At 49.7% G+C, this 27,295-nt stretch overlaps 2 protein-coding genes and 5 non-coding genes across 8 annotated transcripts; 6 read left to right on the top strand and 1 right to left on the bottom strand.

Annotated features, from left to right (window-relative positions):
* Positions 1–137: 137 nt before the first annotated feature.
* On the top strand, positions 138–17,861 carry DHX37 (DEAH-box helicase 37). The gene is made up of 27 exons (XM_063351203.1): positions 138–268; positions 1,041–1,210; positions 2,323–2,435; positions 3,200–3,527; positions 4,253–4,401; positions 5,171–5,263; positions 5,760–5,856; positions 6,250–6,363; positions 7,073–7,174; positions 7,685–7,799; positions 8,195–8,290; positions 8,905–8,981; positions 9,770–9,908; positions 10,159–10,235; positions 10,780–11,012; positions 11,449–11,560; positions 12,150–12,256; positions 12,659–12,847; positions 12,967–13,091; positions 13,372–13,488; positions 13,610–13,782; positions 14,180–14,294; positions 14,721–14,858; positions 15,175–15,269; positions 15,715–15,788; positions 16,760–16,857; positions 17,464–17,861. The coding sequence occupies exons 1-27, from the start codon at positions 163–165 to the stop codon at positions 17,544–17,546; spliced, it is 3,435 nt and encodes a 1,144-aa protein (XP_063207273.1). The 5' UTR covers positions 138–162; the 3' UTR covers positions 17,547–17,861.
* Positions 17,862–19,374: 1,513 nt separating this feature from the next.
* On the bottom strand, positions 19,375–19,446 carry TRNAA-UGC (transfer RNA alanine (anticodon UGC)). Its single transcript has one exon. It is a non-coding gene; the product is annotated as a tRNA-Ala (tRNA).
* A 213-nt stretch (positions 19,447–19,659) lies between these two features.
* TRNAD-GUC (transfer RNA aspartic acid (anticodon GUC)) lies at positions 19,660–19,731 on the top strand. The gene has a single exon. It is a non-coding gene; the product is annotated as a tRNA-Asp (tRNA).
* Positions 19,732–20,147: 416 nt separating this feature from the next.
* On the top strand, positions 20,148–20,220 carry TRNAF-GAA (transfer RNA phenylalanine (anticodon GAA)). The gene has a single exon. It is a non-coding gene; the product is annotated as a tRNA-Phe (tRNA).
* Positions 20,221–20,428: 208 nt separating this feature from the next.
* Positions 20,429–20,500, top strand: TRNAD-GUC (transfer RNA aspartic acid (anticodon GUC)). The gene has a single exon. It is a non-coding gene; the product is annotated as a tRNA-Asp (tRNA).
* Positions 20,501–20,817: 317 nt separating this feature from the next.
* TRNAA-UGC (transfer RNA alanine (anticodon UGC)) lies at positions 20,818–20,889 on the top strand. Its single transcript has one exon. It is a non-coding gene; the product is annotated as a tRNA-Ala (tRNA).
* Positions 20,890–23,709: 2,820 nt separating this feature from the next.
* On the top strand, positions 23,710–25,576 carry UBB (ubiquitin B). 2 transcript variants are annotated; one of them, XM_063351197.1, is made up of 2 exons: positions 23,710–24,087; positions 24,575–25,576. In XM_063351197.1, exon 2 carries the CDS (start codon positions 24,580–24,582, stop codon positions 25,495–25,497), a length of 918 nt encoding a protein of 305 aa, XP_063207267.1. In that variant the 5' UTR covers positions 23,710–24,087; positions 24,575–24,579; the 3' UTR covers positions 25,498–25,576. The 2 variants fall into 2 exon arrangements, with proteins under 2 accessions (XP_063207267.1, XP_063207266.1); XM_063351196.1 differs by having other exon boundaries at positions 24,032–24,158.
* The last annotated feature ends 1,719 nt before the right edge of the window (positions 25,577–27,295 follow it).

Raw genomic sequence — 27,295 nt, 5'->3', positions numbered from 1 at the left:
CAGGGCGTGCCCGGCCCCGCCCCCCGGCGCACACCCGCCCTCGAGCGCCTGCGCGCGCCGCTCCACGCCCCCTTCTCGCGAGACCGCGCGTTCCCCCGGAAGTGGCGGCAGCAGGGAGCAGCACGTGTGCCCGCTCCCGCTCCCGGTCCCGGTCCCGCCGCCATGGGCCGGGCGCGCCGCCGGCACAACTGGAAGGCCCGGCTGCCGCAGGGCACCGCGCAGCCGCCGCCCGCCGCCCCGCCGCCGGAGGTGCCGCTGGAGCTGGGAGGTGCGGCGGGGCCCGGCTCGGGGGCCGCGGGGGGGCCCGGCCCGTTTCGGTTCCGTTCGGTTCTCTTCAGCGTCGTATTCGTTACTGCGGCCCGGGGCCGTTAACGTTGCTAAACGTGACCGCGGAGCTGCTGAGATTAGAGTTGTTGTCGTGTCCTTACTATAGGTTTACTCTGCTTCCATTGGAGGCATCGAAATTATTTTAAAGTATCTTGTAGGCCTTGCGTTAATAGCGCTATTAAAGCAGTTGCTGCATTTAAGCAATTCTTTACTAAAGCAGTTATTAAAATATTCCTATACGTAATATTTTTATGCTTAACATTTGCGTTCTCAAATGTTGCTTTTAAAAAAGAACACAGTTATTATGCTATTTTTGTTGTTCAGACTCCACCAATAGGGATTTTTAGCGTTAAACCGGAGTCGTGCCTGGAGGGGGGCGGGCGGCCACAGGGTCAGCCCCCGGTGCAGTGTCCCGGGCTGCCCCCTCGCCCGGGGGAGCGCAATAAAAAGGCACGAATTTGGTAGCGTTGTTACGTAAGTTAAGGAAAATTACCCTCAGGGCTGTTGGAAGCACAGGGTTATCTATCAAGTCCCCGCTTTTGGGGTCCTTTGCCCTTGCTGACGATGATGATGCAGGGTTTTTTTTTTGCTGGGGGTGCGGGTTGTGTTTGCTTAAAACAGCTAAATCGAGTACGGTTTGTGATAAGCCCGTTAAGCAGCGTGCCGAAAATAATCCGCCTGGCACCAGGGAATAACCAAACAAATGCTTTCAGATGAAGCAACGCTGAAGGGAATCGATGGGAGTAACGCCCTGGTCCTGCCAGCGAGGAAAGCAAAGAAGAAAAAAGTAGCGTCTGTTGTGCAACAGCAGAAGAAACCCCTGAGCAAGAAACAGAAGAAAAACCTGCAGAAAGTTTTAGAGCAGAAGGAAAAGAAAAAACAGGTATGTTGTTGCTTGCTGGTACCTCCAGCTTCGCGACTTTGGTTAAAATGGTAAAGTTAATATCAGCGTGTGGAAGAAGTTAAGGCTGACATTAATGAGCAGCTGCAGAGGTTTCCCTCACGCTGTGACACTGTCAGTCCCTGGTGCGTGACACGGTTGCGTTACTGGTGTGGAAAACCAGCGGAGGGGTGACAGCTCTGCAGAGACAGCGAGCGGTTTTTGGGATATGGCCTGTCTGGGGCATCTCAAGGATGTGCAGATGCTGAAATTTAAGTTAAAAACAGTGTGAAGCATCCCTTTGCTGGGCATTTTGGCAAAAAAGCGCTGTCACCCATGGACTCCTGAACATAACTTGTGGAGAAAAGCCTTCCTCTCCCTCTCCATGGATCAGGTGTTGCAGGAACGTGCCGTTTCTGGGTCCTGGGTCTGTTTCTCTCCTTGACCCTGATGGAGTAGGTGCGCGTCATGAAGACATCACTAGCAGAGTAAATGACGTGGTATTTTAAAAGCATTCTCACAGGTTGTATGAGAAGCTTTGTCCCGCTGCAGAAGGCCAAGCTTGATGCACCCCTAACTCTGCTACTGCCAGTGCTTCTGAAATATTTATTTCAAGCTCTTAGGTATTTTCTGTAGGCACGTGCAGCTTTTCTATCTTTGTAAAAGCTTTTCAGTCAAAATTCCTGTTCGTTTTAGTGTCTGAATAATGGTTTTGACAAACGAACTCTATTTTTGGAGATAGTTTGAAACTGCTGCTGTCCGACCTCCTGCCAGCGCCGTGTCCCACATGAGGGAGTTGACGGGAAGCTTGCATTACTCAAGCCCTCACGCCAGCATTTTAGTTCAAATCCATTTTCTTTGCCCTTGTTTGAAGGGTGCAGCTGAGCTTTTCATCGCAGCGATGAAGGGTCAAGTCTGTATTTCTATTTTTGCTCTGGTGCAGGGCCGAAGTCTTCCCCGGGGAGGACTGACCGTGGAGCGGCAGGAACGGCTTTGCAACCTCACAGCAAGATTTGCCAGACAGAGCACACCCTTTAAAACTCAGGCACAAATCTTGAAATGAAATGATTTCCTGGTGAAAGCAAGCACTGATTTTGGTTGTTTTTCCCAAACAGCGAGCCGAGCTGCTGAGCAAGCTGAACGAGGTCCAGGCTTCTGAGGCGGAAATGAAACTTCTGTACACAACTTCCAAACTGGGTATTGGGGAGCGCATGTACCAGACTAAAAGGTAAAGTCTTATTTGGAAAGAACCATTCTGGTTTATCACTGTGGTTGAAAACTTGGCCATCTTCTTACCTTCTTTTGCTTGGTTTGGTGTTTTGGGTTTTTTTTTTTTTTTTTCCCCCCTCTTATTACACACAGGTTCTTCAGAACAGATGGAGTTAAAAAATTTTCTATTTTGATCTGATGATATAGTAGTTATTTTCTTGTTTTCCTAAGGAGAGGATGTTAGTTAAAATAACCTGGTCTTCCCTTTCATTAGGGACAAAGTGGGTCACAATTGTGTACACATACCCTTACAATTATGCTAAATCACATAATTAGTGGAATAAATGTTTACTTTCTTGTATTGGAAAACATCGACTAACGTGGTCCTTAGTTACTGGATTTATCAAGAGCTGCATTTTGGCAGAAGTTGAAATAAATTAAACTACAAAGATGTCTTCTGAAGAAATGAATAAATATCAATATGGAGTGAGCTTAGATACGAATCCAGCAATCAGGTCATCCGAGGCTTTACCTAGCGGAGTCCTGAAAACCTCCAAGGCTGGAGATCCTTGGAGAACTGGGTGAACCTCTCTGGTGATCTCTTCTGGCGCTGCGCTACACCCAAGGTGTGGAGGTTTTCTTCATGTGAGTAAAACCTGGTTCAGGCTCAGGCAGTGACTTTTGGTAATGCAGCTTTTCTCGTTTGTGTGGAAGACCTGTCTGGCTTGAGGTTCTGGAAAAGATTGACCACAGCATAGTTCACATGTTGATGTTTTGTTCTAGGGTGATACAGGAGCCAGGGACTGTGGTCCCTGAAAAGATCAGGAGCATTAGCGGTGCAAATAAGAGAAGACACAGCGCAGATTCTGAGTCGGAGCCTGAGGAAGAACCCAGTAGCTCTGAGGAGGAGAAGGAAGAGCAGAAACAAGAACTTGAGAACTCCTCAGCCGGTGATTTGAGTACTGCTGACAAGCCAGAGGAAGGCGTGAAGAAGACAGTGTGTAACCAGCGGCCGGCTGGCCCTAGTGCGCCCGTCTGCCAGGCAGCCCCCAACAAACCGCCTTGCAAACCTGCGGTTTTCATTCCAGTGGACAGGTCTCCTGAGATTCAGGTGAGGCTCTGTGAACCATCAAGTGCTTATCAAGAGGGTTGGAGACTATGGTACCTTCCATCAAATCAGGTCCCTGCAGATGCCAGTGTTACCTCGTGGCTCTTGCTAACGCCGCATGGCGGCAGCGTGCACTCAGGGTCCTTGTCCTGGCGAGCTGTACTCGGACATCTCTGAGCTTTAAGCCCATCTCATCCAGCAGAAGGAAAACTAGGTTTGTTTTAGGATATAAGCATTTGTCTCTGGTTTTACGTATAGCATCTATGAGCAGTCTTTTATCGTTCTTCACTGGAAAATCTGGTGAAGTCACTTTTAGCTCTCCCTTATGCCGTATCTTGTGCTGGGTAGTTTTATTCCATTGGCTGTGGGTGGAGTGTTCTGTAGAAACGGGAAAAGTTCTGCTTGTGTCTGAGCAGGCGAGACAGAGTTGGGAAATGAGTTTTTGCCTGAAGTGCTATGTTAATAAACTCCAGGGACTCTGAAGTTTCACAAATTGAAGTGCAGGGCTTGCCAGCGGCTTTCTGGGAAGCTGTTCTGGCGACTAGTTCTTGGACACGCTAGTGTGATATTATTAGCCGGTTTAGAGCTTTTTGAGCCACAAAGCTTGCAGAATTCCCTTTTGTGGCCTTTATAATCTGAGGAAGGTAACAGTTTTCAGTCCTGGGGAAGAAAAAAAGGGAGTGAGAGACAAAACAGTGCAACTAAAATACATGTTTTCTATTATTTAGGAAGCAAGACTAAAGCTTCCAATCCTTGCCGAAGAGCAAGTAATCATGGAAGCCATTAGTGAGAATCCCATCGTCATCATATGTGGAGAGACGGGGAGCGGTAAAACCACGCAAGTACCGCAGTTTCTCTATGAAGCTGGCTATGCCAGGTATGAGCCGTCTTTTATTTGCAGCAAATGCAATGAGAAGAATTCCCGCTGAGCTCGGGCACTTCTGGGTTTGTTTCTTTTCTGCTGATGTAACTGAACCGCACCTGGTCTTCTCTGTGCGGTGGTTTTGGCCGTGGTGAGCGGGCTTTTAAAAAGCCCTGAAGGGAATGAGGTTGTGACTTGCAAAAGTCTCTCCACGGAAGCAATCTTTTGAAACCTCTAAGGTAAAAGTTTTTGTCAAAGCCACTGGCCTGTTTTTCACGGAGGGGCTGTGTTGCCTGCCCATCTCTGCTCACAGAGGTTTGTTCTTACCTTTGCAAGACAACGTAGTTCTTAAGGACATCTTTGAAAATAGCTATGCTTTGTCTGGTGCTATTGGTAATGTTTATAAGCTCGGGCACCTCATAAGATGCTTCTTGCGAGCTGCACCAGGGTGCACCCAGCTTCTGTGCTGCTGCTGCCCCCACCTCAGTTTCTTCTGAAATGTCCCCCTGGATGTTCCTCTGGCGAGAGGGCCCTGGAGTTCAGGGAGCTGGAATTACAGAGGCAACAGTTAGGGAAAAAATCCCTGTGGCGCACACATTTTCAGATCAATAAGCATATAATAGAAGGGTAATCCCAAAGCTTCCTTGCTGTCTTTTTCTTCCAACTGTGAGAGTGATGCTACTTAATTTAGAACCGTTGTACAGAAATCCTGTTGTCGTCTCTCTAAGTGTCTTTAAAACAAACAGCCAAACCACCCCTCCTTTTCTTCCCTTCACCCCTTTAGTTCAAACGGTGCTATTGGGATCACCGAGCCTCGGCGTGTGGCTGCAGTGTCCATGTCCCAGCGAGTCGCAAAGGAAATGAACTTGTCACACAGGTGAGGAGAAAAAAAGCTGAGACCTTGCAAGGAGATAAGGCTGAGATGCTCCATGTGCGTGATGGAATGAAATGGAGATTTATGTGTTGCCTCTTCCTTCTGCCTCTGGTGAAGAACTGTGGGAAAGTTACTTATAAACATCTCTGTAGGGTTGTCCATAAAAAAAAAAAGCACATGCAGATTTGGTGCTACTAATGGTTGTAAGTTACTTTTTAGAGAGACCTTTGTGGAGATGGGGTGGGGGAAGTGTTCCCACTTTGTCTCCGTATGAGAAAGCTTCCCAAAACAATGAAATAATTTGAAGTGACATCGCTGTGTGTCCCGGCTTCTCGCGTTTTGTGTGTGCTGGGCTCGGGGGAGCTGATGATGTTCGTTTTAACTTGTCTTGGCATCAAGTCTTAATTTAGTTATGCTGAAGGCTGCCTCCTGGTCTGAAGGTGAATTTTCTCTTTCTCCCTGTGCTTTGTCTTGTGGCTACCGTGGTATTTCCTCGCAGGGTGGTTTCGTATCAAATCCGATACGAAGGCAATGTTACAGATGAAACACAAATCAAGTTCATGACGGATGGCGTGCTGCTGAAAGAAATTCAGAAGGTAAGTTGGTGTCCTCAGTGATATAAAAAGGAAAGTATTTTGTCTCGCCAGGATGAGAGGCCAGTTGCTTTGCGTGGATTTGTCACAAAGCAAAGCACTTTGCAAAGCAAAATCCGTTTCAACACCGGAGATGTATCTCATCTCAATCCTTTATATTCCTGCCCAAGCCCCTAAACGTTAGGTTGTCTCGCTGTGTAAAATGAACACAAGGAAGAGAGTCTTGGGAATTAGGCTGCTTTGTGTAGGGTAAACGCGTTAAACTCTGCTCAGATATGTGGGGGAGAGTGCAGCCATGGGGATGGGGGTGTTGGTGTTTGTGCAGCTGTAGGTTGTCTTGACTTAAAGATGGCCTTGGGTGAGGCTTTGTGTGATGAAATTGATCTCTCTTCTCAGGACTTTCTGCTTTCCAAGTACAAAGTCGTCATTATTGACGAAGCCCATGAAAGGAGCATGTACACGGATATCTTGATAGGCCTCTTGTCTCGCATCGTGCCTCTTCGTGCGAAGGTAAGAGGAGCAGTATTCCCGCGATAGGTGCGGGTGTGCTGGGGAGGGGGATGTGAGGCACGAGAGGCTCTGTGGAGGAGGTGCTCTGTGACGTGGAAGTGGATGGAGATCTGACGGAAACCATGACATAACACTGGGATAACAGGTTTGTCTTTCCATACGATCGGAGAAGCACAGAGCTTACAAAAAGGGGAAAACCAGTATGTATCAGTACCAACAGATAATTTTTCAGTCAATATCCAACTAATTTTAGACTTACGGTGCCACGAGATAATACAGTGCCATGTGTATGTAAATAATTAAAATTAGCAGCTGCTAAGAAAGCACGATGCTTACTGTTGCACTGGAGGAGATGTTTCGGGACTGACGTCGTGAAGGGTTTGGTCCTGCCTGGTGCCGGGGGCTGGCGACCGCAGGGCAGCGCTTGGCGCCTGGTTTTGTTTCGCTTAGGGATGGAGAGAGAACGCGGTGGTTTAGAGGCAGCACCAGGACGGCCAGCGTGGGTTTTTGTGTGTTTTAAGACAACGTTGCATTCGAAGCTGTGTCTGTCCTCCGTCACTTGACGCGGTGGTTTCGTTGCCTTAGATTTCTTTGTGCGTCGGCGCAGAGACTCGTATCCAGCGCTGCCGGTGGCGCTGGGGTTGTGCGCTGCGTGGCTTCACCTGCCGCCTGCTTTCAGGCACAGAGTAACGGGTTTGTGTCCCCGCAGAAAGGGCTGCCGCTCAAGCTGATCGTCATGTCGGCTACCCTTCGCGTTGAAGATTTCACCGAAAACAGCAGGCTGTTTTCTGTTACGCCTCCTGTTATTCAGGTATCGTTCTCCTCCCTGGGATCTGCGTCACGTGTAGCGGCTGGAATACAGCGAGGGTTTCCTCTTTAAAATTAACTAAAAAAAATCGGGGCATTCTAATCTTTCCAGCTGGTGCTGAAATCTTTCAGATACCGATTTAAAAATAGTTATTTTGTTTCGACTATTGTTTCTTTAGGGACCTGGTGTTTTTCTTTCCGCTTTTATCAGAAAAGTGCCCCAGCAGAATCTGATTATCTTGACAAACTGTAAGCTACAGTTCAGGAGAACTAGAAAGCCTCAGTCCGAGCTGATGATCTGAAACAGAGAAAAGTTTTGGTTTCTAGCTTGGTTTCGTGGTGTTCAGCATAGACAAGGCTGATAACTTCTGTGAGTCCAGTGTTTTGTAGACTACCAAAACCCAAGAGCTGATCAGAAATACAGGGCGAGCTATTTTAGTCCTCCCATGAAAGCTGCCGCGATGGCGCTGGAGTTACAACAGCGAACAAACCCCCTGTTGTGTTTCCTCTCTAGGTAGATGCAAGACAATTCCCTGTAACCGTTCATTTTAACAAGAAAACCCCCCTAGATGACTACAGTGGGGAGTGCTTCAGAAAAGTCTGTAAAATCCATCGAATGTTGCCCGCAGGTAAGGTCACTGCCGAGAACCTCTCAAATTCTTTACGTTTAACGTGTCTCAAGTTTTCTGGATTGTTTTTTTTTTGGGGGGGGGAGGTTTTTGTTGTTCTTTCTTTTATTTTGGGGTGAGGTTTTTTTTTTTTTGGAAGTTGAACATGGGACTGCAGTGGGGCGTTGTGTGATTTTTACTTAGAAGGGTTTTCTTGTGAAAATTACCCTTCGATTAAATCACGGTTAGATTAGCATGCGTCTCGAGGGAGTCGTAGAAGACGGATGGAGTCAAACACCCTGTTCCTCCATGTTACTGCACAGCGTATTCCACCTGTCTTTTATGAAAAATGAGATCTGAAGCTTTCCCAGGTGAAATACGTACGCTGTGGTTGAGAGTGATTTCTTCTCTTGCAGGTGGGATTTTGGTGTTTTTGACAGGCCAGGCAGAAGTTCACTCTCTCTGCAGGAGGCTAAGGAAAGCCTTTCCGTTCAAAAAAACTACCACCGCAGGTAATGCTGTCGAATAAAGGACTGTTAGACTTTAAATTTCTGAGAAATGAGCTTGCTTTGCACCTGGAAAAATAAGAGCTTTCATTACAAAAAAAAAACCAACAAAAAGCAAGGGTTGGGGAAGGGCTCAATGTGGATGATTTTGATGACTGATTGTTAAGTTTGTGCTGGTTCGAGTTTGGGGAAAAGGTTTACGTGTATGGTGTCTTCCAGTTCCTCAGCACTCATTGCATTTCTTCACTTACTCTATTGCTCGTGAATTAAAGTGGAAATGCTGCTGGTTGTTGGAGACTCTCTTTAGGAGAGTGGGATTTCCCAAGATGACTTTAGAAAGTTAGACATTCAGATTCTAATACGGCTCAGATAATCATCTCCTAAACGTACAGTGGCTGTGTGTGCTGCTGTTGATCCTCTGTATGGTTCCCAAATGGAACGATAACGTTAAACTTGCGCGTCATCCCTGTCCCCTCTGCCTTCAATCTGCCTGTTTGCTTCTTTCACCCTGTGACACTTTTTGAATCCCCAAAAAGATGGGAGTGGGACCAGACTCTCCCCGCTACCTTTTCCGAGAGGAAAGCGTGCTCGGCTAATAATTCCACTGTCTGTTTTTGTAGGAGGAGATGATGACAAAGAAGAATCAATGGAAGAAATCAGAAAATTTAAGAAATCGAGGAAGCGGAAGAAAGTTATGGTAATGTGTGATGGCTAGAATTCCTCCAAGAGACAGGAAGGAGCAGGTACCTCCCTGCGAAGCAGCACTCCTGTGTAGCTTTCTCACCAGGCTCTTTTAGGCTTGCCCGAAGCCTTGTAGCACACATATGTTCCCTTCAGGAAATCCGGTAATACTACCTACACTGATAACTGCTGCATTATGAGCAGCAGAATGCTCAACCGTGTCCCTGGATATAATAGGCAGGAGATTGATTTTTTTTTTTTTTTTTTTTTTTTTTAATTATCTTTTTTTGTTTGTTTGAGTACGCACCATTAAAACTTTTAATGGAAGGAATTCCAGACTCGCTGGCTCCAGGGCTGCTCCTTGTCTTGATGTTTGTTACCCAAAATTGGGACTGATGTATCCGCAGCGAAGGGTAGTGTTTGGCTTCTGCCCAAGTCCTACATGCACTTGGTTAGCAGGAGATCTTGTTGTTATAGATCTACTGTCTGCTGACGTTGGATCCTGGTAGCTGAAGGGGCCTGAATTAAAGAAATTTTGCCCTTTCTCTCCATCCTCCAAGTGAAGAAGCTTGGCTCAGCGCACAGTGCTGTTTAAAATACTTGGGTTGTTCCCCCCTGACTCTCACAGTTACCAAATGCTGAACCTCAGCCTTGAAATACAAATGAAATCTCTCAGTCCCTCCGTCACTTTCAGGTCAACAGATGTTTGGAGTAAGTCCTCAGCTTTGTTTCCAAAGCAATAAAAAGCATTGTTAGTGTCCCCCCCCCTTAATGCTCTGTGGTTGTCTCTCCTGTCTTTCTCAGACACTCCCCAAAATTGATCTGGACAGTTACTCTGTTGTACCGGTGGATGAAGGAGATGAAGACAGAGACGCTGAAACTGATGATGATTTTGCAGGATCTGATATTGACCTTGATTTAGGAGATGGAGACTCGGAAGAAGGTTTGTCACTTAAGAAATAAAGATTCCCTATCACCTGTGACATGTGCGACATAAGCCAGTTGTCCTTTGCTAAGGTGACGTGATAGCACAGCAAACCTGTGTCATGGAAAAGCTATTAAGACTTTTCCAGCTTCCGCTTTGTACCAAATACTTCACTGGTTTTAAACCAAGTGGTGCTCGTGAAGACATTGTTGGGACCAAGCCTGGGAGTTGACTTACAGTGTGTTTAACGATATCTGTTCCTTCACAGATGAGAAATCGGATTCCTCCCTTCCGCTCTATGTGCTCCCGCTCTATTCTTTGCTAGCGCCAGAGAAACAAGCAAAGGTAAAGGATTTACTGTCACAAGGAGTAAATGATCCTTATAGGTATGTGTGATTGTTGTCTAAAGTCAGAAGTGCTTTGTGAGTTAAAATTTCCCTCTTGGACTATCCGTCCGTGGGCAGACTGGAATGGCCCAATGGGCGAGTTGGGATGGGATCGGAGCAGGCATTGCTTGGGCTGGAGTCTCCCTCATGAGCCAGTTCAGCAGGTCGGGAGAGATGAAAAATGACAGTGACAGTGTGTTAAAGTTAGTCATGGCCCCGGGGCACATCAGGATCCTGCTGCCAACAGGCGGTTCATGCAAATTAGCCTTGGAGGTGGCAGCAGTATGTCTAAATGCGACTCAACACTGGTGTCTGCTCAACCTGTGGCCCCTGTGGATGTTTTTGGGGATTAACTGAGCTGGACAGAGAGCTCCAGAGCTGGAGACAAGGGAGTTAAGTCTTTGGTCTCGCTCTTGGGTTTCACCTGCGACCCGTCCCAGTTGACTGCCTGTCTTTTTCCTGTTGTTGGCCGTGCATTTCACACGCCCGTCTGCTTCTTGTAGGTATTCAGTGCTCCTCCTCCTGGCACGAGACTCTGTGTTGTAGCCACCAACGTGGCTGAGACATCGCTGACCATCCCAGGCATCAAATACGTGGTGGATAGTGGAAAGGTCAAGAAACGTTTCTACGACAAAATCACTGGGGTTTCGTCTTTCAGAGTCACCTGGATATCTCAAGCGTCAGCTAACCAGCGGGCAGGTCGGGCTGGCCGGACGGAACCAGGGCACTGTTACAGGTTAGCTACCTGCCCTGGAGAGCATTAGGAGGAGAAACAAGAAGCCCAACGAGTGTTAGTGTGAATTTGACAGCTTCCCTTGTCCTGCTGCCCCTTTCACAAGAAACTAGCACGGTTTTTGTCTACTCTTCATTCAAATAGGAGAGGAGAAGCCAAACGTGAACTGTGACTGGTGATGTTGGTTTGCCACTTTGGCTTCTGAGGGGCCGTTCTCTTGCTGAAAACCCTTACTTTCCTGGTCAAATTAGCATGAGTTCCACTCCCAAGCCAAGTCAACTTTTTGTGAATAAGGCAGTATGCCCCAACCCTGTAAATAATTACATGGTCATGTAACTAGTACCCACAGCTGCCTTTTTTAAAATCCCTTGCTAATTTTTCATGCATATCTTCTGAGTTAAGATTTTTAAGTCTCTAAGCAGCACTTTTGCTCCACTAGGTTATACTCTTCAGCAGTCTTCATGGACTTTGAGAAATTTTCTGCTCCAGAAATAACAAAGCGACCGGTAGAAGACTTGATCCTGCAAATGAAGGCATTAAATATAGAAAAGGTGAGGTGTAAACTGGCTTTGTACTACAGCACTCATTGAAGCGGTTGCCCCTAGGAGCCAGGAACACACACAAATGTCTTTTGTCGTCGTTGCTTGAGGCTGGGCCTTGTGTTAGAAATCAGGATCCTCAGATTTGATTTTGGTTCTGCAAACTGCAGAAGCTGCTGTGAATTCCACCAGGCCTTAACAGGCATGTTTGCTCAGGTAATAAGAGCTTTCTCATATTCTTAGTAGTAAAAAAACCCTGTGCAAACAGGGGTGGTGTTCAGGAGATAGAGCACTTTCAGAAACCACAGTATGCGAAGTTAGTCCTTAAAGCAGCCTGCCCTAGGCGGTGCCTGGACTCAGTGGCAGCTAAGGGTGACGCTGGTATTCCTGTTTCCTAATGTTTTTGTTCTAAGCGTTTCCTCCCATTATATGTCCTTTCCTCTCGCTCCTGGCAAACATCCTAAATGTTTTTCTTTGGTCTATGTAACCAGAGGGGAGGGTTTCTCTCCCTTCCAGGACTTCTCACTGCGTTCAGGCTCTGTTTTTCGGTGGGAGCCGTGTCAATGACGTACTGAGAGGCATTTTCTCTTGCTGTCCGTAGGTAATCAACTTCCCATTCCCAACACCACCTCCGACAGAAGCACTTGCAGCAGCTGAGGAGCTGCTGATAGCCCTGGGTGCCTTGAAGGAACCTCCTATGACGGGAAGGTAACGTCAGTGGTCCCCACAGATTTCCTCTTGGCACTGCTGCTCGGCCTCCACTATGGAGGCGGTGGGCGCTGATGTCCTCCCTCTTCCATCTCAGCCCTCGCGTCTGAGGGCGTGCGTTTGTACAGAGACTGGCATCATTTTAACAGTCTCGGGTTCACCTCTGTTTGTTTTGCTGGCCCTGGGTGTGTGTGGGCAGGAAAAGACACTGCCAGGAGTGGGTGGACGCTGCAGGTGGGAGCTGCGTGAGGAAGGAGGGGTCTTTCCCCCAGCCTTTTGGGACTAGCACATAACAGAATCTGAGAAAACACATCAAATTAATTGGGCTGCCAAAACCAGCACCACAAACTTGTTCTAATGCAGAAGTCGCTACATTACACGACTCTCCTCTCCCTCCCCCAGGTTGAAGCAGCAGCTGGCAGCAAAGCTGAGTTGCCCTATTAGTCCCCTGGGCAGAATAATGGCCACTTTTCCGGTTGCCCCCCGCTATGCGAAGATGTTGGCATTAAGCAGGCAGCATGACTGCCTGCCGTACACCATCACCATAGTGTCTGCAATGACTGTCCGGGAGCTTTTTGAAGAGTTTGACAGGTGAGCGAGGATCCTATTTCCAGGATGCATCACCGTGTCACGGCTGATGCCTGTCTTATATTGAGGCCCCTCTGCACATGAGCACGATGCTCATTTATGCTCTTTCGTGTTTCTTTTAGGCCAGCAGTAAGTGAGGAAGAGACGGCGAAACTGAAGGGGAAGAAAGCAAGGCTTTTACAGATGCAAAAGATCTGGGCTGGGCAGGGCCCGATGCAAAAGCTGGGAGACCTCATGGTGATGTTAGGTATTGCCGGCGGCAGTTTCCCTGTGCTGTTCATTTCCACTCTGTTCTCCTCCCCATCACCCTCAGCTTTATGCGACCAAAGGCATCCTCGTGCTGTAGGATTAAGTCCGACAGTGTGTTTTCTAGGCTGTTCTCTGGGCAGCCTGCCGGTGTCCCAGGCTAATGATGAGTGGGAACGGTGATACGCACGTGTTGACCATGACAGTACTGTCCCACGGTTGGTTTAATTAGGAGAACTGATCAGCTAAGTCGTTTTCCCTACCTGCCTGTTCACTTCCAGGAGCAGTGGGGGCCTGTGAATACGCTGGGTGTACCCGTAAATTCTGTGAAGAAAATGGGCTGCGGTACAAAGCCATGCTGGAAATCCGGCGCTTGAGGGGGCAGCTGACGACAGCAGGTAAGCGGGTTTGAGAGGAATTGCCATATTTATTCTCTTTTGGGGGGTGACAGATCAACTGGGATTTTTGTTGCAATCTTTTCTTTCTATTGAATCTTAACTCCCTCTTTCTTCGGGGCAGTGAACTCGGTCTGCACAGACGCCGGCCTCTATGTTGACCCCAAGATGAAGCCCCCAACAGAAGCTCAAGCAACTTACTTGAGACAGATTGTGCTGGCAGGGCTGGGGGACCACGTTGCCCGAAGGATTCAGGCAGAAGAGCTTCTGGATGACAAATGGAAAAATGCCTACAAGGTAAACAGCTTGATTTGGCCGAATTCCTCTTCCCTGTGTGGCAGAAAGACACTCCAGGGCAAAGCCTGGGCTTCTGAGCGGATGCAGCGTTGGGGCTGCATGTACTGGCTCTCCACAGCATCTCTCCATAGAATTGAAGTTTCTAGTGTTGCAAGTTTTCAGTCCTCACCTACGAATTGTTATAAAAGAGCTAAGAAGTAGCATTAGTCCATCTTGTAAAGTGCTTGCTGTCTCCAGAGAAGGCGAAGCAGAAAATTATGTGGTTATTAAAAACCTCCATCACTTAAGGAAACCATATACATGTACATCTGAGAGAGGCTGAAATTAGATGCAATCAAGAAATTGGATTGCCGGTAATTTGTCTCACTCTGCTTCAATCTTCTGTGCTTTCTTAAAGACTGCTCTCCTGGACGACCCAGTGTTCATCCATCCAAGCTCGGTCCTCTTCAAACAACTCCCAGAGTTTGTGGTGTATCAAGAAATTGTTGAGACTACGAAAATGTATATGAAAGGTGAGACTGCTGCGGTCCCTACTTGTCCTGCAGGTATGGTGAGGAATTCGGAAATGCCTTAGCGGAATGTTTCCCTTGCTGCGGTGACCGAGTGCTCTCCGTACAGAGTGGTTGTGTCTCCTGGGATTTGGATCCTTGTGCTTTCTAGATCTGGAACAGCGGGAAAATTGGCCTGGTTTATTGTTTGTCTAGCAGAACGGGCTGAGCAAAGCTCAGCTGCTGAAATAATTCTGCTGCACCAGCCCTGTTAGACCCATTATTGCTGGTCTCTGAACAAAAGAACATAAATCTGTACGGTTGACTTGAAGAATGAGATACAAGTACATCTGTGGAGATGAGATCCTGACCCCTGACTCATGGCACTGCTAGCGAGTGGCGGCCCTTGGCAGCAATCCCTCATTCAGGTGTGTTTTTTCCTTTCCTAAGGCGTGTCCGCAGTCGAACCCGAGTGGATTCCTACCCTGTTGCCACCGTACTGCCACTTTGGGAAGCCTCTGGAAAACCCTCCTCCGTCTTACTGCCCCGAAACAGGCCGAATTCGATGTCACAGACCGAGTGTCTTTTGTAAGTGTCTTGAAAAGTGTCACTCGGTAGTTTTGTCCGAGAGCTGCTCTGTCGTTATTGTAATGCCGCTTTTAACAAGACTCTCAGCGGCCCAGAAAGGTCAAACTCAAACTTTGGACTGTCCAAAGAGCATTTAAATATCAGCATCTTCCCATTGTCCCATTTTATGCCCGTCTCCCGCCCGTTCAGGAGCAAGGCTGGCTGGGTGGTGGCGGTATCCTCCCCAGTGTCTTTAGCTCCTGTGTTGTCACATCTTCCTTGGAAATTTACCCTCCTCTTCCGGCCTTTAGGAGATTGGTGTGATCTTTCTTTCCAGATCGAGTCAGCTGGCAGCTCCCTGCTGTGGAAGTTGATTACCCAGAAGGTATCGATCGCTACAAATACTTTGCCAAGTTCTTGCTTGAAGGAAAGGTGAGTGCGTTCCAGCTGCGTTATTTCCTTGATGTTATCAGTAAGTTTTTAGCCCAGTTTTTGGAGAAGACGAGCCTTGTGGCTTCCTCCTTTGTGTGTGCCCATTCCTCATAACTTGCTGGAGGAGTTGCGGGGGGGGAAAGATACCTTTAAAATATGAAACAGCATGAAAATCAGTATTTGGGTGAAAGAGACCGCCAAATTTAAGTCGTGTTTTTGCAAAGGAAAAAAAGCTATAGCTCGTGTCTTTGTCCATTCTGTGACACAAGAGTCATCTCGCAAGCCAGTCAGGACAAGATGGGTACGGAGACATGGATGGGAGAGAGATGGTAATGGAGGATACGGGATGGAAAGCTATTGTATAGTCCAAGTTCATTGATGGTTGTCTCCACAGAACAATTAATTTACTTTGTTCATTATATACTTGTTATAACAAATCTTCCAGGTCATTAAGAAGTTGAGTTGTTACAGCCAGTGTCTGCTGTCCAGTCCCCTCATAATGCTGAAGACATGGTCCAAGTAAGTTGTTAAATGCAAACTTAAGTTTCTTGTCTCCACCAAACACTTTTAACTTCCTTTTAAATTAAAAAAAAAAAAAATTCAATGCTGGGAAGGGCTTTCTAGATAGTGATCTTGGCTGTAGCTGCAGGGAGAGGAAAATGAAATTTTTTTTACCAAGAAAAATCGTGTCTTTAGAGAGCTGGGCGATGGTGAGGGCGGTTTGGAAGAACACACACACGCAACCTGCTGGTCACACTGACCTCTGCGGGCTGCTTCATGCAAATAAATTGCTCACAAGTGGAAGAAACTATCAGCTGAGAACTACTGCTTTCCTTGCTTTTCGTTGCAGTTTGGGCCAGTTGCACTGCCTATTTCTTTTCAAAGACGTGTTCCCAACAGACCATGTTTTCCGTGTGATTTTGATGACAGTTACAGAGCCGTGACCCTCAAAAGGACTGTCAGCTATTGCTATCCCCCCCGCCATCCTCGCCCGTTTACCAAAATTAAGCTTTCCCTGAGTCTTCTGTGAGTTTCTGTGGAGTTGATAGGTGCGGGGATTTTTGAAAGACTTCGTTAAAAGCAACTGATGTTATCTGGGGGTCCTACAATTACGAAGTTTTTTCCTGTTTTAGTCAGTTCCGAGTTCAGCATGGGGCCTGTGGGTTCCTTTGTGCTTCACGCTGCGCTGTGCGGAGCTGACAACTTCATGCTGTCAGCAACCAGAGCAGCCTGCCGCTACTTCGAACAACAGAAAGCTGTGGTAGGGGGAAGAAACTACTTCTAGTGAACTTTCTTGAGCCAATGGCAAGTCTCTGTATCTGGAGGTTGTGTTTTTCTACATTTATATTTACGTATCTACGTTCTATATTTAGCCTTTTTAAAACGTGACGAGTATGAATTCAGAAAGGTGAGCTGAATGCTGTAACGCTTTGCTAAACTGTGCTAACGAACATTGTTTTATTGCGCCCTTTTATTTTGGACTGATTTAGACTTCAGCCCAGGACGGAATCCCTCCTGCGGGCTTTAGTTGCAGAAAATTGTGATAATCGCAACGCTTTACTGGCTGCATGGAGGAAAAATCCTAAATGTAAGTGTTCTGTTTGCTTAATTATCAGTCACATCAGTGCAGGCTTTGTAGTACCTCAAGCACCATTAAATTATAATTTAAAAAAATGGATTATTTCACTTGATAAGCTTTAAATATTTTCTGTTTTCTTACCAGAAACAGTAATGCTCTGAGGTTTGGTTCTTGTGAAGAACTGGAGTTCCCTGTACTTTAGAAAGCAAGGTTTATTTATATTTTAAGATTACTTTTTGCTGTAGTTCTAACCACGGTTGAAACATTTGGTGGGGGCTTTTGAAAACTTAGACTATGATGGTGCTGTCAGTGGATACTGGAAAAAAAATTTCCAGGAAAATGGATTTTGTTCAATGTTAGGGCACCAGGTTATGAGAGTTCTTTATAGAAGCAGCAGCAAAGTGAGGCAGTGCTGGCTTTCACAGAAATTCTCCCATACTCGATACTTTAATATCTGCGTGCAGGTGTCCGAGCTCCGGCACTGGCCTGGCGATGGGAGGCTGGTTCTTGCTCTCAGCCTGTGAGCAGGACGATGCTGGGGGGACTCGTCCTTCCAGCGAAACCCCTCAGTCCCTCACTCCCGTACCCGTCTAATCGCTCCCTCTTCCGTTCCAGATTTGCTTGCGGCCTATTGTCAGTGGATCCCTGAAGCTATGCATGAGGATCTAGCCAAGAAGTGGCCTCCAGTGGCGCTGTGAAGCGGATGACTTTTCTTGATGGATTCCTCTCCAAGATGTTTTGAGAGCTTGGGTTTCCTTGGAAATCTGATAACGCAGATGGACTTGCTAAACTGTTAGCCATAGCTTTTTTGTAAGCGAACTGGGTCTTACTCTGGCTCTCTGGGAAGCCTTCTGTGTTCTCAGAAGCCCTACCAGCTCTTTCGCTGGTATTTTGTAATATTAATGTTTGGATAATTTTATCCATTGTGTCTTACGGGTTGGTTTTTTTTAACTGAAATTTCTCTTTGGACTATATTAGTCGTATGGACTATAATAAATATGTATAGTTCTTGGTTCGGATGGGAGAAATGGTTTCCATGTGGGATGCTGCAATAAGCAGAGTTTTAGACCCTTGTAGAGCATTCCTCTTGTGTGACTGCAGATCCAAGTGCAGACTGAACCTTTGGTCCTTGTGTTGGGTTGACCCTGGCCAGCAACTAAGCAGCACGCAGCCGCTGGCTCGCTCCCTAGGCTCCCGGCTGGATGGGGCAGAGGACAGGGAGCACAAAAGTGAGAAAACTCATGGCTTGAGATAATTAGTGAAGGGAAGAGGGGGGAAAAAAAAAAAAACCAAAAAAAAAACCCCAAGCACATGATGCAAAGGCGATCGCTCACCCCTTCCCACAAGATGCCCAGCCAGTCTCTGAGTGTGATGTTACGTGACAGGGACTGTCCTTTAGGCCAGCTCAGGTCGGCTGTCCTGGTTGTGTCCCCTCCCGGTGCCTGCTCATGGGGGAAGCAGGGGGGGGGGGGGAAGAGAAAGGCTTGACGCTGTGCCAGTACTGCTCAGCAGCAGCCAAAACACGGGTCTGTACCAACGCTGTTCTAGTCACAAATCCAAAACACAGCAGCATATGGGCTGCTGTGAAGAAATCAACTCCAGCCCAGCCAGACGCAGTGCAGTCCTAATATTTCTTTTCCTGCTTCTCTAGGGCTTTGTCATGAGTTCAGAGTATCCTTTAATCTTGCTTTCGGTAATTTTTTTCAAATCTTTCTCATCCCTGACTTGGTGCTGCAAGCACTGGGCTCTGGTGGTGCCCTTGCTCTGCTCCGTGGTTTGCCAGTACCGTTCTGTATGGTCTGTCCAACCTGGCATTTCAAGGGCTGGAGCACTTTTGGGAACACAGCAGCTTTTTGGAAACGGGGCCGATTTTAACTGTGCCACCTGCTCCTTTTGGAGCAAGAAATTTTGGTAGTTCCACAAGAAAATGTACGGCTTGAGTTTACCTTCCCTTTTGGCGAATCTTTTTCCTCCTTGGTGAACCCTGCGCTCAGGCTGTGTTAATTTGCTGCTGCTTGTGATACCCTGATATGAGGTGTGGGCCGTGACCCTCGTGTCCCCACGTTCTGGAGGAAGCTGGTGCCACCCCAGCCCAGAGCAGGCTGCGTGCCTGCGCCCATCACTGCCCCTGTTCCACGCACCACAGGGGCTGCAGGCCAGGGCACAAGGAAGCATTAAAAATATCTAATGCTGATGAAACAACAACTTTTGTTTTCGAGCAAGAAGGAAAATAGCCTGTTATGTTTATAATGTAAATGCTGCAACGGCGTAATGTTTAGCAATATCTGCAGGCAGGAGGGTGCTGCAAGCTCTTGGCTGGGTGCCTTTCTCCAGCAAGGATTGCAGCAGAAGTTTGCAAACTGCTCAGTGCTGATGGGAGGGAAGAAAACAAAGGAAAATATCGAGCCTATTTGCAAATTACAAAACTGAAATTACGTCTCCTTCGGGAAACGATCTGAGGAAACAAGCACAGCGGGCTTGGCAAAAAACTCCGCCGTCTTTACTCCAGGGCGGGGGCAAAACAAGTGGAGATGCCGGGGATTGAACCCGGGGCCTCATACATGCAAAGCATGCGCTCTACCACTGAGCTACATCCCCTAGTTGTTGGGCAGCTTGTGCACAGCAAATATGGACATATCGCTCGGTGGGACCAGTGAGCAAATGGCTCCCCCTCCCCCCCCGAGCCTCCTGATCCCCGCAGCAGCGGCGGGAGCAGCGTGGAGCGAGCAGGCGGCTCCGCTCGGTGCGGGACGCACTGCGGGCCGGCTGCGTCCGTATATCGGAGGGCGGGAAAAAGATTATGTACGCCTTTCCTCGTTAGTATAGTGGTGAGTATCCCCGCCTGTCACGCGGGAGACCGGGGTTCGATTCCCCGACGGGGAGATAGCGTGTTTTTTATTCCCCGTTGCCGTTTTCCCCGGGCGGCCGCCGCGGACGGGTTTATCAGTGACGCGCGAGTGCAGCGCGTGACCGCGGGGCTGCGTCACACTCACTCCCCCCTGCGGCGGCAGCCCGTGGGGAGGCGAGGTAAAGCAGGCAGAGACGCCTTTTTGAAGCCGGGGAAGGAAAGGGGCGTCCGCCGCTCTCCGCGGGGCGCCTTCTGAGCGGGGGCCTGGGGCTCCCACCCCGCCCTGCGGCCGTTGGAAAGTGGGGCGGGGGTGGGGGGAACACCCGAGCGCCCCAGGAACCGCGTGGGTGAACCCCGCGTGGGGAGGGCGGGCGGCAGCGGCGGCGGACGGCAGCACGCACGGGTGCGCTGGGCGGGGTCGTATCCACGGCCACCGAGGGGGCTTTCAACGGCCGAAATAGCTCAGTTGGGAGAGCGTTAGACTGAAGATCTAAAGGTCCCTGGTTCGATCCCGGGTTTCGGCAGAGACTGTTTTATTTCCCTCATCGGGAGGGTGCTTTTGCCGCGGAGCAGGGGCCGAGGCCGGAGTCGGCTGGGGCGGGTGTCACCGCGGGCGGTTACCCAAGGGGGGGTCTCTGCAGCAAGAATCGCTTCCCGTGGGTGAGGCGGCAACGGCGCCCCGCGGCGGGTGCTCGGGCATGGGCCAGCCTGCTGGAAGTTCGTTATCGCCCGTCCTCGTTAGTATAGTGGTGAGTATCCCCGCCTGTCACGCGGGAGACCGGGGTTCGATTCCCCGACGGGGAGGTCGTGTGTATTTTCTTCTTTTGCGGTATTTTTTTTTTTTCTTCCGGCATGTATTTTTCTAATTTCCGACGGAGAATAAAAAAAAAACAACAGTATTGTACGTACGAACCTAGAGTGTTCCCGTAGTTCCAAGACCTGTTTGAACACCGGCCGTACAGCACTGCCAGCTCCATGCCAGGCCTGGGCCCCGCTCTGCCTTCCCCTCCAGGCACACAGGCCATGGAGGAAGAGGAGGAGGAAGAGGAAGACGGGCAGGGGAGCGCGACCCCCGCCTGGTACCCACCTGGCCGGCAGGCAGGGTCCGCAGCGCGGGGCAGGGGGATGTAGCTCAGCGGTAGAGCGCATGCTTTGCATGTATGAGGTCCCGGGTTCAATCCCCGGCATCTCCACTTGTTTTCTTTTTTTTTCCCCACCTTCTGGGATGTATTTTATCCAGGGTTAAACAACAGAAAACGGCACCATGATCCTGCCCAAAAAGGCCCACAGTGACGGTTACCCAGTGACACAAAATGTTGTTTTTTAATGACCTGGTTCTCCTCAGATCTATGCACACACAAGATTTTCTTGTCTCTGCAGGTATCTCGTTGCCACACTATGGCCCTGCAGGCACCGAGCAGCCCCAAAGCCGGGGGGGAAGGAAGCACCAAACCCTGAAATGCGGGGTTGGTGGCCTGCCAGCCTGCCAGCCCTGCCTGTCACCTCTCTGCCCCAGAACCTAGCACAGCTGGCTAACTCCAAACCTCTCTGCACCCTCTCCACTCTCAGGGTCTCTGCACCACATCCCCCCACCAAAGACTAAGCACCGGGACGTCGCAGGTGCCTGCACTCACCGTCTGCAATGCTGCAGGAGGTTTTTCCTGGCTCTGTGGCATCCCCTCGCCTCTGCTGCCCTGCTCCAGCTGGATGCTTACAGGCTGGATGCTCAGGCTTCGCTGGGTGCAGGTCGGAGGGGCTCTCGGGAAAGAAGCTCCCTGCTTTGATCTCCTCAGGTTGTACAGCTCGCATGGTTGTGTCTTGCCCAGGAAACTCTTCAGAGGCCGAAAGGTATGGCACAGAGAGACCAAAGCCCATGTAGAGCTTGAAACAGCTTTTATCTACAGTTCAGTTACCAGCTGTTTTATCTGCACTGTTCAGTTATCAACGGCATATCCAGCGCGCTCTGGTAGGGAGAGCTGGCTAGCCACAGATGTAAAATGACATTTTCTGCCAGAGTGGTTAAAATGCTCCTTGTGCTATTTATTTACTGGTGTTACTTTCAGTTGTTATTTTGAGCCAAATGTTTGGCTACAGCTCTGGAAAGTGTGAAGATCACTGCTGTAAATAGCTCCCCGCACAGGACCTCTCTGAGCAGCTGTACTTCTGCAATACACCCTGCACGTGAATACAAGAGACGGTTCCTGCCCGAGAGAGTTTGTAATAATAGGCATGAAGTGACTGACGTTTTGGCACAGGAAATCAGTGTTTGTCAGTATAAGAGCCCATGGTCTGTTAGGCCATGGTCACCAAGCTTGTCTTGAAATCGTAGCAAGGGGTACTCGTGCAGACAGCGCAGGAGAAACACGGAGTGCCTTTGTTCACAGAAAGCCCCTCCCCGCTCAGGACAGTGCTGTTGTGCAAAGCAGCCATACGTATTTAACGACTCTGTTGCATTAGGACCTAACATCTGCCTTGCAATCGGAATATAACAGAAATCGGAACCTTTAGGAGCGTGCTGCTCCACCATTTGATTTGGACATCGGGTACAAACTTGCCCAAGGTGCTCAGTGGTTGGCTGCTTACCCTAATTAGATGGAGAACAGCACTGTATCATCTTAATTTATTCCCATTACAAAACTCCATCTTATCTCATCTTTTTGACTATTTTCAGACCAGTCCCAAGTGCTGGCTCTGTAACTAAAAGAATAAGCTTAGGATGCTTAAAAAAAGACATACATCTAAAAGGCTATTCCAATCTTTTATGTTCGTTCAGCTCCAAATGCACACTGTGGCTTATACAAGCCACCGAGCGTGGTTCTAACCTGAGAAGAAAGCTAAAGACTTTTGTTTGGTGGTTGTTTTTTTTTTCCCCAGCTAAACGAGCCGGGTGTTTGAGATTACTATTACTATTGCAATGCCAAGTTTTAATACAAACGCAATGCACCAGCAGTTGAGAAGCTCCCCAGAGCATCCCCCTCCTGTAAAAGCTCCATGTGTTAGGCAAACGCAGGCCGGTTCCCCTCAAACCAATCACAAAGCTGTTGCTGGGCCTCTGCTCCCTTCCTACTGGTGTGTGGCCTTGGGTGTTATCTGTGTCCCTTTGTCAGGCAACGGTTTCCGTGGGTGCAGGCAAACGAAGGATTGCGTCGGCGGATTGAACCCAACGGCATCTCGTGAATGTTGCAAACAAAGCCCTGTTCTGTTCTCAGCTGCGCCCTTGAAGCGCTGTACAGCTTGACCAGGATGGCACAGGAGCCAAGTGAGCGCAACAGAGATCCACCAGAAGGTGCTCTATGAGAATAGAATAAGAAATAGGCATCATTATTTCTGTTTATGATTCATTTTACCTCGGTGGCAAGGCCTTAGTCCTGAGTTATACATTTCATTATCTCTCAGACATGTACTCCCATTTATGTGTGCGTATTTATTTATATATAGACACATACTCCCTGTGTGTATATATACACAGCTCATGCAGAGAGACCGCAGGACTCGACTCTCTGTCCATCGGGTCTCCTTTGTCCCTCATTTCACCTCTCCCCTCTCTGGGCTGCCTGATCCCTATCCTCTGGCAGGAGACCGCCCTGCTCTGGTGTGGTCCCTGCCCTTTGGACTGCTTAGGCCCCAGCGGCCATGCCGGCATCCTTATGTCAGCTGGACACCGACACGTTTTCCCTGTCCCTTGCTCCCCAGGCCATGGTGGCACTGAGGGCCTGGCACAACCCTGCCCGCAGGCTTCACCCTGCCAGTCCCCGTGGGTTGGTAGGCCGCACTCCCCCACCGCTTCTCTCCCTACAGCACGTCAGAGACTTCTTAAATAGAAATACCCATCTTCCTCCGGACTAAAACAATGGTCCCCCTCCACACAGGCACCTCAGGCCCAGAACTGCCCCTCACCCTGCCCCAGGGCAGGAAATCAAGGAGGCCCTTTTGACACAGGGGCACAACTTGCAGGGGTTTAAATCCCTTGAATAAAGCCTAAGGCTCTCACAAGAAGCCGTAGCCACCGGGGCGGCTCCGAAAGTCGAGCGGCCTCGGCTCGCTGAGGCACCGCAGGCCGCTGCGGGACCTAGCCCCGCTCCGACGGATCCACGCCAGGTTTTACCCCGCGCTCCTTTGGGCGCTCACTGCTGGCCCCCGCCCCCGCAATCTAGGACGCAACACCGCGCGAGGCGCTGACTCCTCCGCGCTGCCGGGCCTCGCTTCCTTCCGTCCACACAGCACAGCTGCGGCGCGCGCCGCAGGGAAAATAGTGCCTGGCGGAGTGATCCGAGCGGTGGGGGCGGAGCGGAAGAGGCTATATAAGGGTCGGGAGGGGAATGTGTGGCGCAGTTGCAAGTGTGTAAGCTCCGGGGAGTGTTGTGCTGTCGGCTTGGCCTGCGAGCCCCGCGGTGAGTGCGCGGTGCCCCCGCGGGGAAGACGGAGGAGTAGAGCCGCTTGTCGTGGCGGCGGCAGGGCTTGGGTGCGTGCTGGGCGGGCGGAGAAGCGTGTCTGTCGAGGCGGGAAGGGGAGGCGGCTGAGGAGATGGCGAGCTGAGGAGATGGCGGGCGGGGGTTGGGCGGGGGCGTTGCCTTCTCCTTCGGCGGCAGCACGACGAGCCGGCGGCAGAGACGGGAGTGCGGGGTGCCACCGGCAAAATGGCGGCCGCGCAGGCGCAGCGGCCCCGCAAGATGGTGGCGGGCGGGAAGGGGGATGGGGCCGGTGGCCCGCCCTTCTTGGGGTGTGGGCGGTCCCTCCGTTGTGACGTCACCGCGGGTGGGGCCGGGTTGCTCCCGCCGCCGTGGGCAGCCTTGGGCTCCTGCTGCTTGGCCTTGTCGCGGGTTCCCATGGGAGGGAACGGGAAAAGTAACTAAAGTGCAGGGATTTTTGCCCTTCCAGCAAAAATGCAGATCTTTGTGAAGACCCTGACAGGGAAGACCATCACCTTGGAGGTTGAGCCCAGTGACACCATTGAGAATGTCAAGGCCAAGATCCAGGACAAGGAGGGCATTCCCCCAGACCAGCAGAGGCTGATCTTTGCTGGCAAACAGCTGGAAGATGGACGCACCCTGTCCGACTACAACATCCAGAAGGAGTCCACCCTGCATCTTGTGCTGCGTCTCAGAGGTGGCATGCAGATCTTTGTGAAGACCCTGACAGGGAAGACCATCACCCTGGAGGTTGAGCCCAGTGACACCATTGAGAACGTCAAGGCCAAGATCCAGGATAAGGAGGGCATTCCCCCTGACCAGCAGAGGCTGATCTTTGCTGGCAAACAGCTGGAAGATGGACGCACCCTGTCCGACTACAACATCCAGAAGGAGTCCACCCTGCATCTTGTGCTGCGTCTCAGAGGTGGCATGCAGATCTTTGTGAAGACCCTGACAGGGAAGACCATCACCCTGGAGGTTGAGCCCAGTGACACCATTGAGAACGTCAAGGCCAAGATCCAGGATAAGGAGGGCATTCCCCCTGACCAGCAGAGGCTGATCTTTGCTGGCAAACAGCTGGAAGATGGACGCACCCTGTCCGACTACAACATCCAGAAGGAGTCCACCCTGCATCTTGTGCTGCGTCTCAGAGGTGGCATGCAGATCTTTGTGAAGACCCTGACAGGGAAGACCATCACCCTGGAGGTTGAGCCCAGTGACACCATTGAGAACGTCAAGGCCAAGATCCAGGATAAGGAGGGCATTCCCCCTGACCAGCAGAGGCTGATCTTTGCTGGCAAACAGCTGGAAGATGGGCGCACCCTGTCCGACTACAACATCCAGAAAGAATCCACCCTGCATCTTGTGCTGCGTCTCAGAGGTGGTAACTGAACTGGCCAGTTGCTGCTTGCACCCAAGTAAAAGTTTCTCTGCACTTGTTCATTCCAATAAAGCTGTTGCATCCACAAAAGTTCATGTGTCGAGTTATGTGACCAACTGTTTATGCCGTTGCCCAGGTCTAGCTATCTATTAAACTCTGATTACATACAAAGGTATTGCAAAACTGCCTTACGCAAGGCTTAACACATGCCTGGCAGGCATAAATAATCCTTGCGTGGTGGTTTTTTTGAGGTTGTATAAGTGTTCTCATAAAGAGCTGTAGTGCTGGCTAAAGTTCAGTGCCAGTCTGCAGATGTTATGCAGCTTTTCAGGTTGTGTAAGCATCATATGTAATGTGAAACTGCTATTGTTTTGGAGCTGGGAGGCTTTTAATAATACTGCAGTGCCCGGTAATTGTCAGGTCCTGCCCCCGGTGTTTTGGCATTCAGGGAGCAACAGCCAGCAAAAGTGATGCAGCCAGCAAAAGTGGGTGGGGGTAGGACATCGCTGCTGGTCTGCAGCTCTTGGGCCAGGAGGGACTTGGGAAGTATTCCGGCTAGCATGTGTCATCAGTTATAGGGTAGACTTCATTTTATGAAAAAGTATAATAAGCGGACTTTGTCATTTCAGCTGTACTAGGTTCCTTAAATTTGGTTTGGAATGTGCTTTCATTCCAACTTTGCACTAAGTGGAAACATAGGGAGTATTAATGAGCTGAAAACCACTGTCACCGAGCTGTTCCCCCATGCTGTAGAAAGTGGTGGAAGGGAAGTCTCCGCTGCAGCGTTGTGTGGTGAAGTGGAAGTTGCTGGATATTGGAGGTTGCGTGGAGCTGGCCGTGGGGCACTGAGGAGCGGGAAAAGGGGGAGGCTGGGGAGTAGGACACCAGAAGTGTCTCCAAGGGGAGTGGTGGCGTGACTTGCCTTTGGAAGGGCATGTGGTGGGAGGTGGAATGGAGGTTTCAGCTGATCCCTGCCCTCAGTGCGACCTGATGTGATCTTGGAGGGGTGTGATAGGATTTGACTTGAGTAACACCAATTATTAATTAATCTTGATGGAGAGAGGGGTGGAAGGTGCTTTTAGTGCCTTGTTGCCTGTGAGGAGAAAGCTTGGATGACGGGAGAAGGCTGCAGCTCACCCAGGGTACACGCTGATGTGCCATAGCTCGGCTCCCGCTGTGTCCTGGTGGGGATGGCCCAGCTCTGCCCACGCGTGTCCCAGCTGGCCAGGACACAAACAGCAGAGCTTGCCCTTGTGTGGGTTTTCTGGCCTCTTGAGCCGTCTGAATTCATTCACCGATTAAAAATGCAGCCCGTCAGCAACTTCGGGTGCGCAGCCATGGAGCTCCTGGGCTGTGGGTGTCTGACCCAATTGAGAGGGGGTGTTTTTGGGAATGAAGGGACCTGCCCTTGCATAAGGGGGTGATTTAACAGCTCCTTTCTCCACCTGCCCAGGAAGCTGCTGCTGATCAAAAGGAGAAAGCTGGAAAAAATAACTGTGAGCATATCTGATTGGAATGTGACCTGGTTGTCAAGGGGAAGAGCTGAGGGAGGACGTGGGGACACGCCGTGAATGTCAAAAGCCTACACCAACGGCTGCGGTGCTGTGCCTTAACAATTTTATTTTAAATGCCTCTGAAAAAAACCAACAATGCTGTACTTAAAAAATATAAACCTGTACAAATAGGTAACGGGCTGGAGTGTGGCGGTGGCGGCACAAACACTTTGGAGCGGCCGCTGCGGCTTGGGTCTGATAAACCACGGAACAGCCATGTTTGGTGAAAACAGCAAAGCGTTGGGTAAATGTTAAT

Source organism: Chroicocephalus ridibundus, chromosome 13 (genome assembly GCF_963924245.1).
Source record: "Chroicocephalus ridibundus chromosome 13, bChrRid1.1, whole genome shotgun sequence".
In the NCBI taxonomy this organism is placed as follows: domain Eukaryota; kingdom Metazoa; phylum Chordata; class Aves; order Charadriiformes; family Laridae; genus Chroicocephalus; species Chroicocephalus ridibundus.
The sequence above is the reverse complement of the archived record's forward strand: the minus strand, read 5'-3'. Positions and strand labels throughout refer to the sequence as shown.

Bases quoted from the DNA above. Each gene is read 5' to 3' on its own strand.
- DHX37 (XM_063351203.1), top strand. From the start codon at position 163: ATGGGCCGGGCGCGCCGCCGGCACAACTGGAAGGCCCGGCTGCCGCAG. The intron at 9,909-10,158 runs GTTTGTCACTTA...GTTCCTTCACAG, and splicing joins AGATGGAGACTCGGAAGAAG to ATGAGAAATCGGATTCCTCC. The intron at 12,257-12,658 runs GTAACGTCAGTG...TCCCTCCCCCAG, and splicing joins GAACCTCCTATGACGGGAAG to GTTGAAGCAGCAGCTGGCAG.
- UBB (XM_063351197.1), top strand. From the start codon at position 24,580: ATGCAGATCTTTGTGAAGACCCTGACAGGGAAGACCATCACCTTGGAG.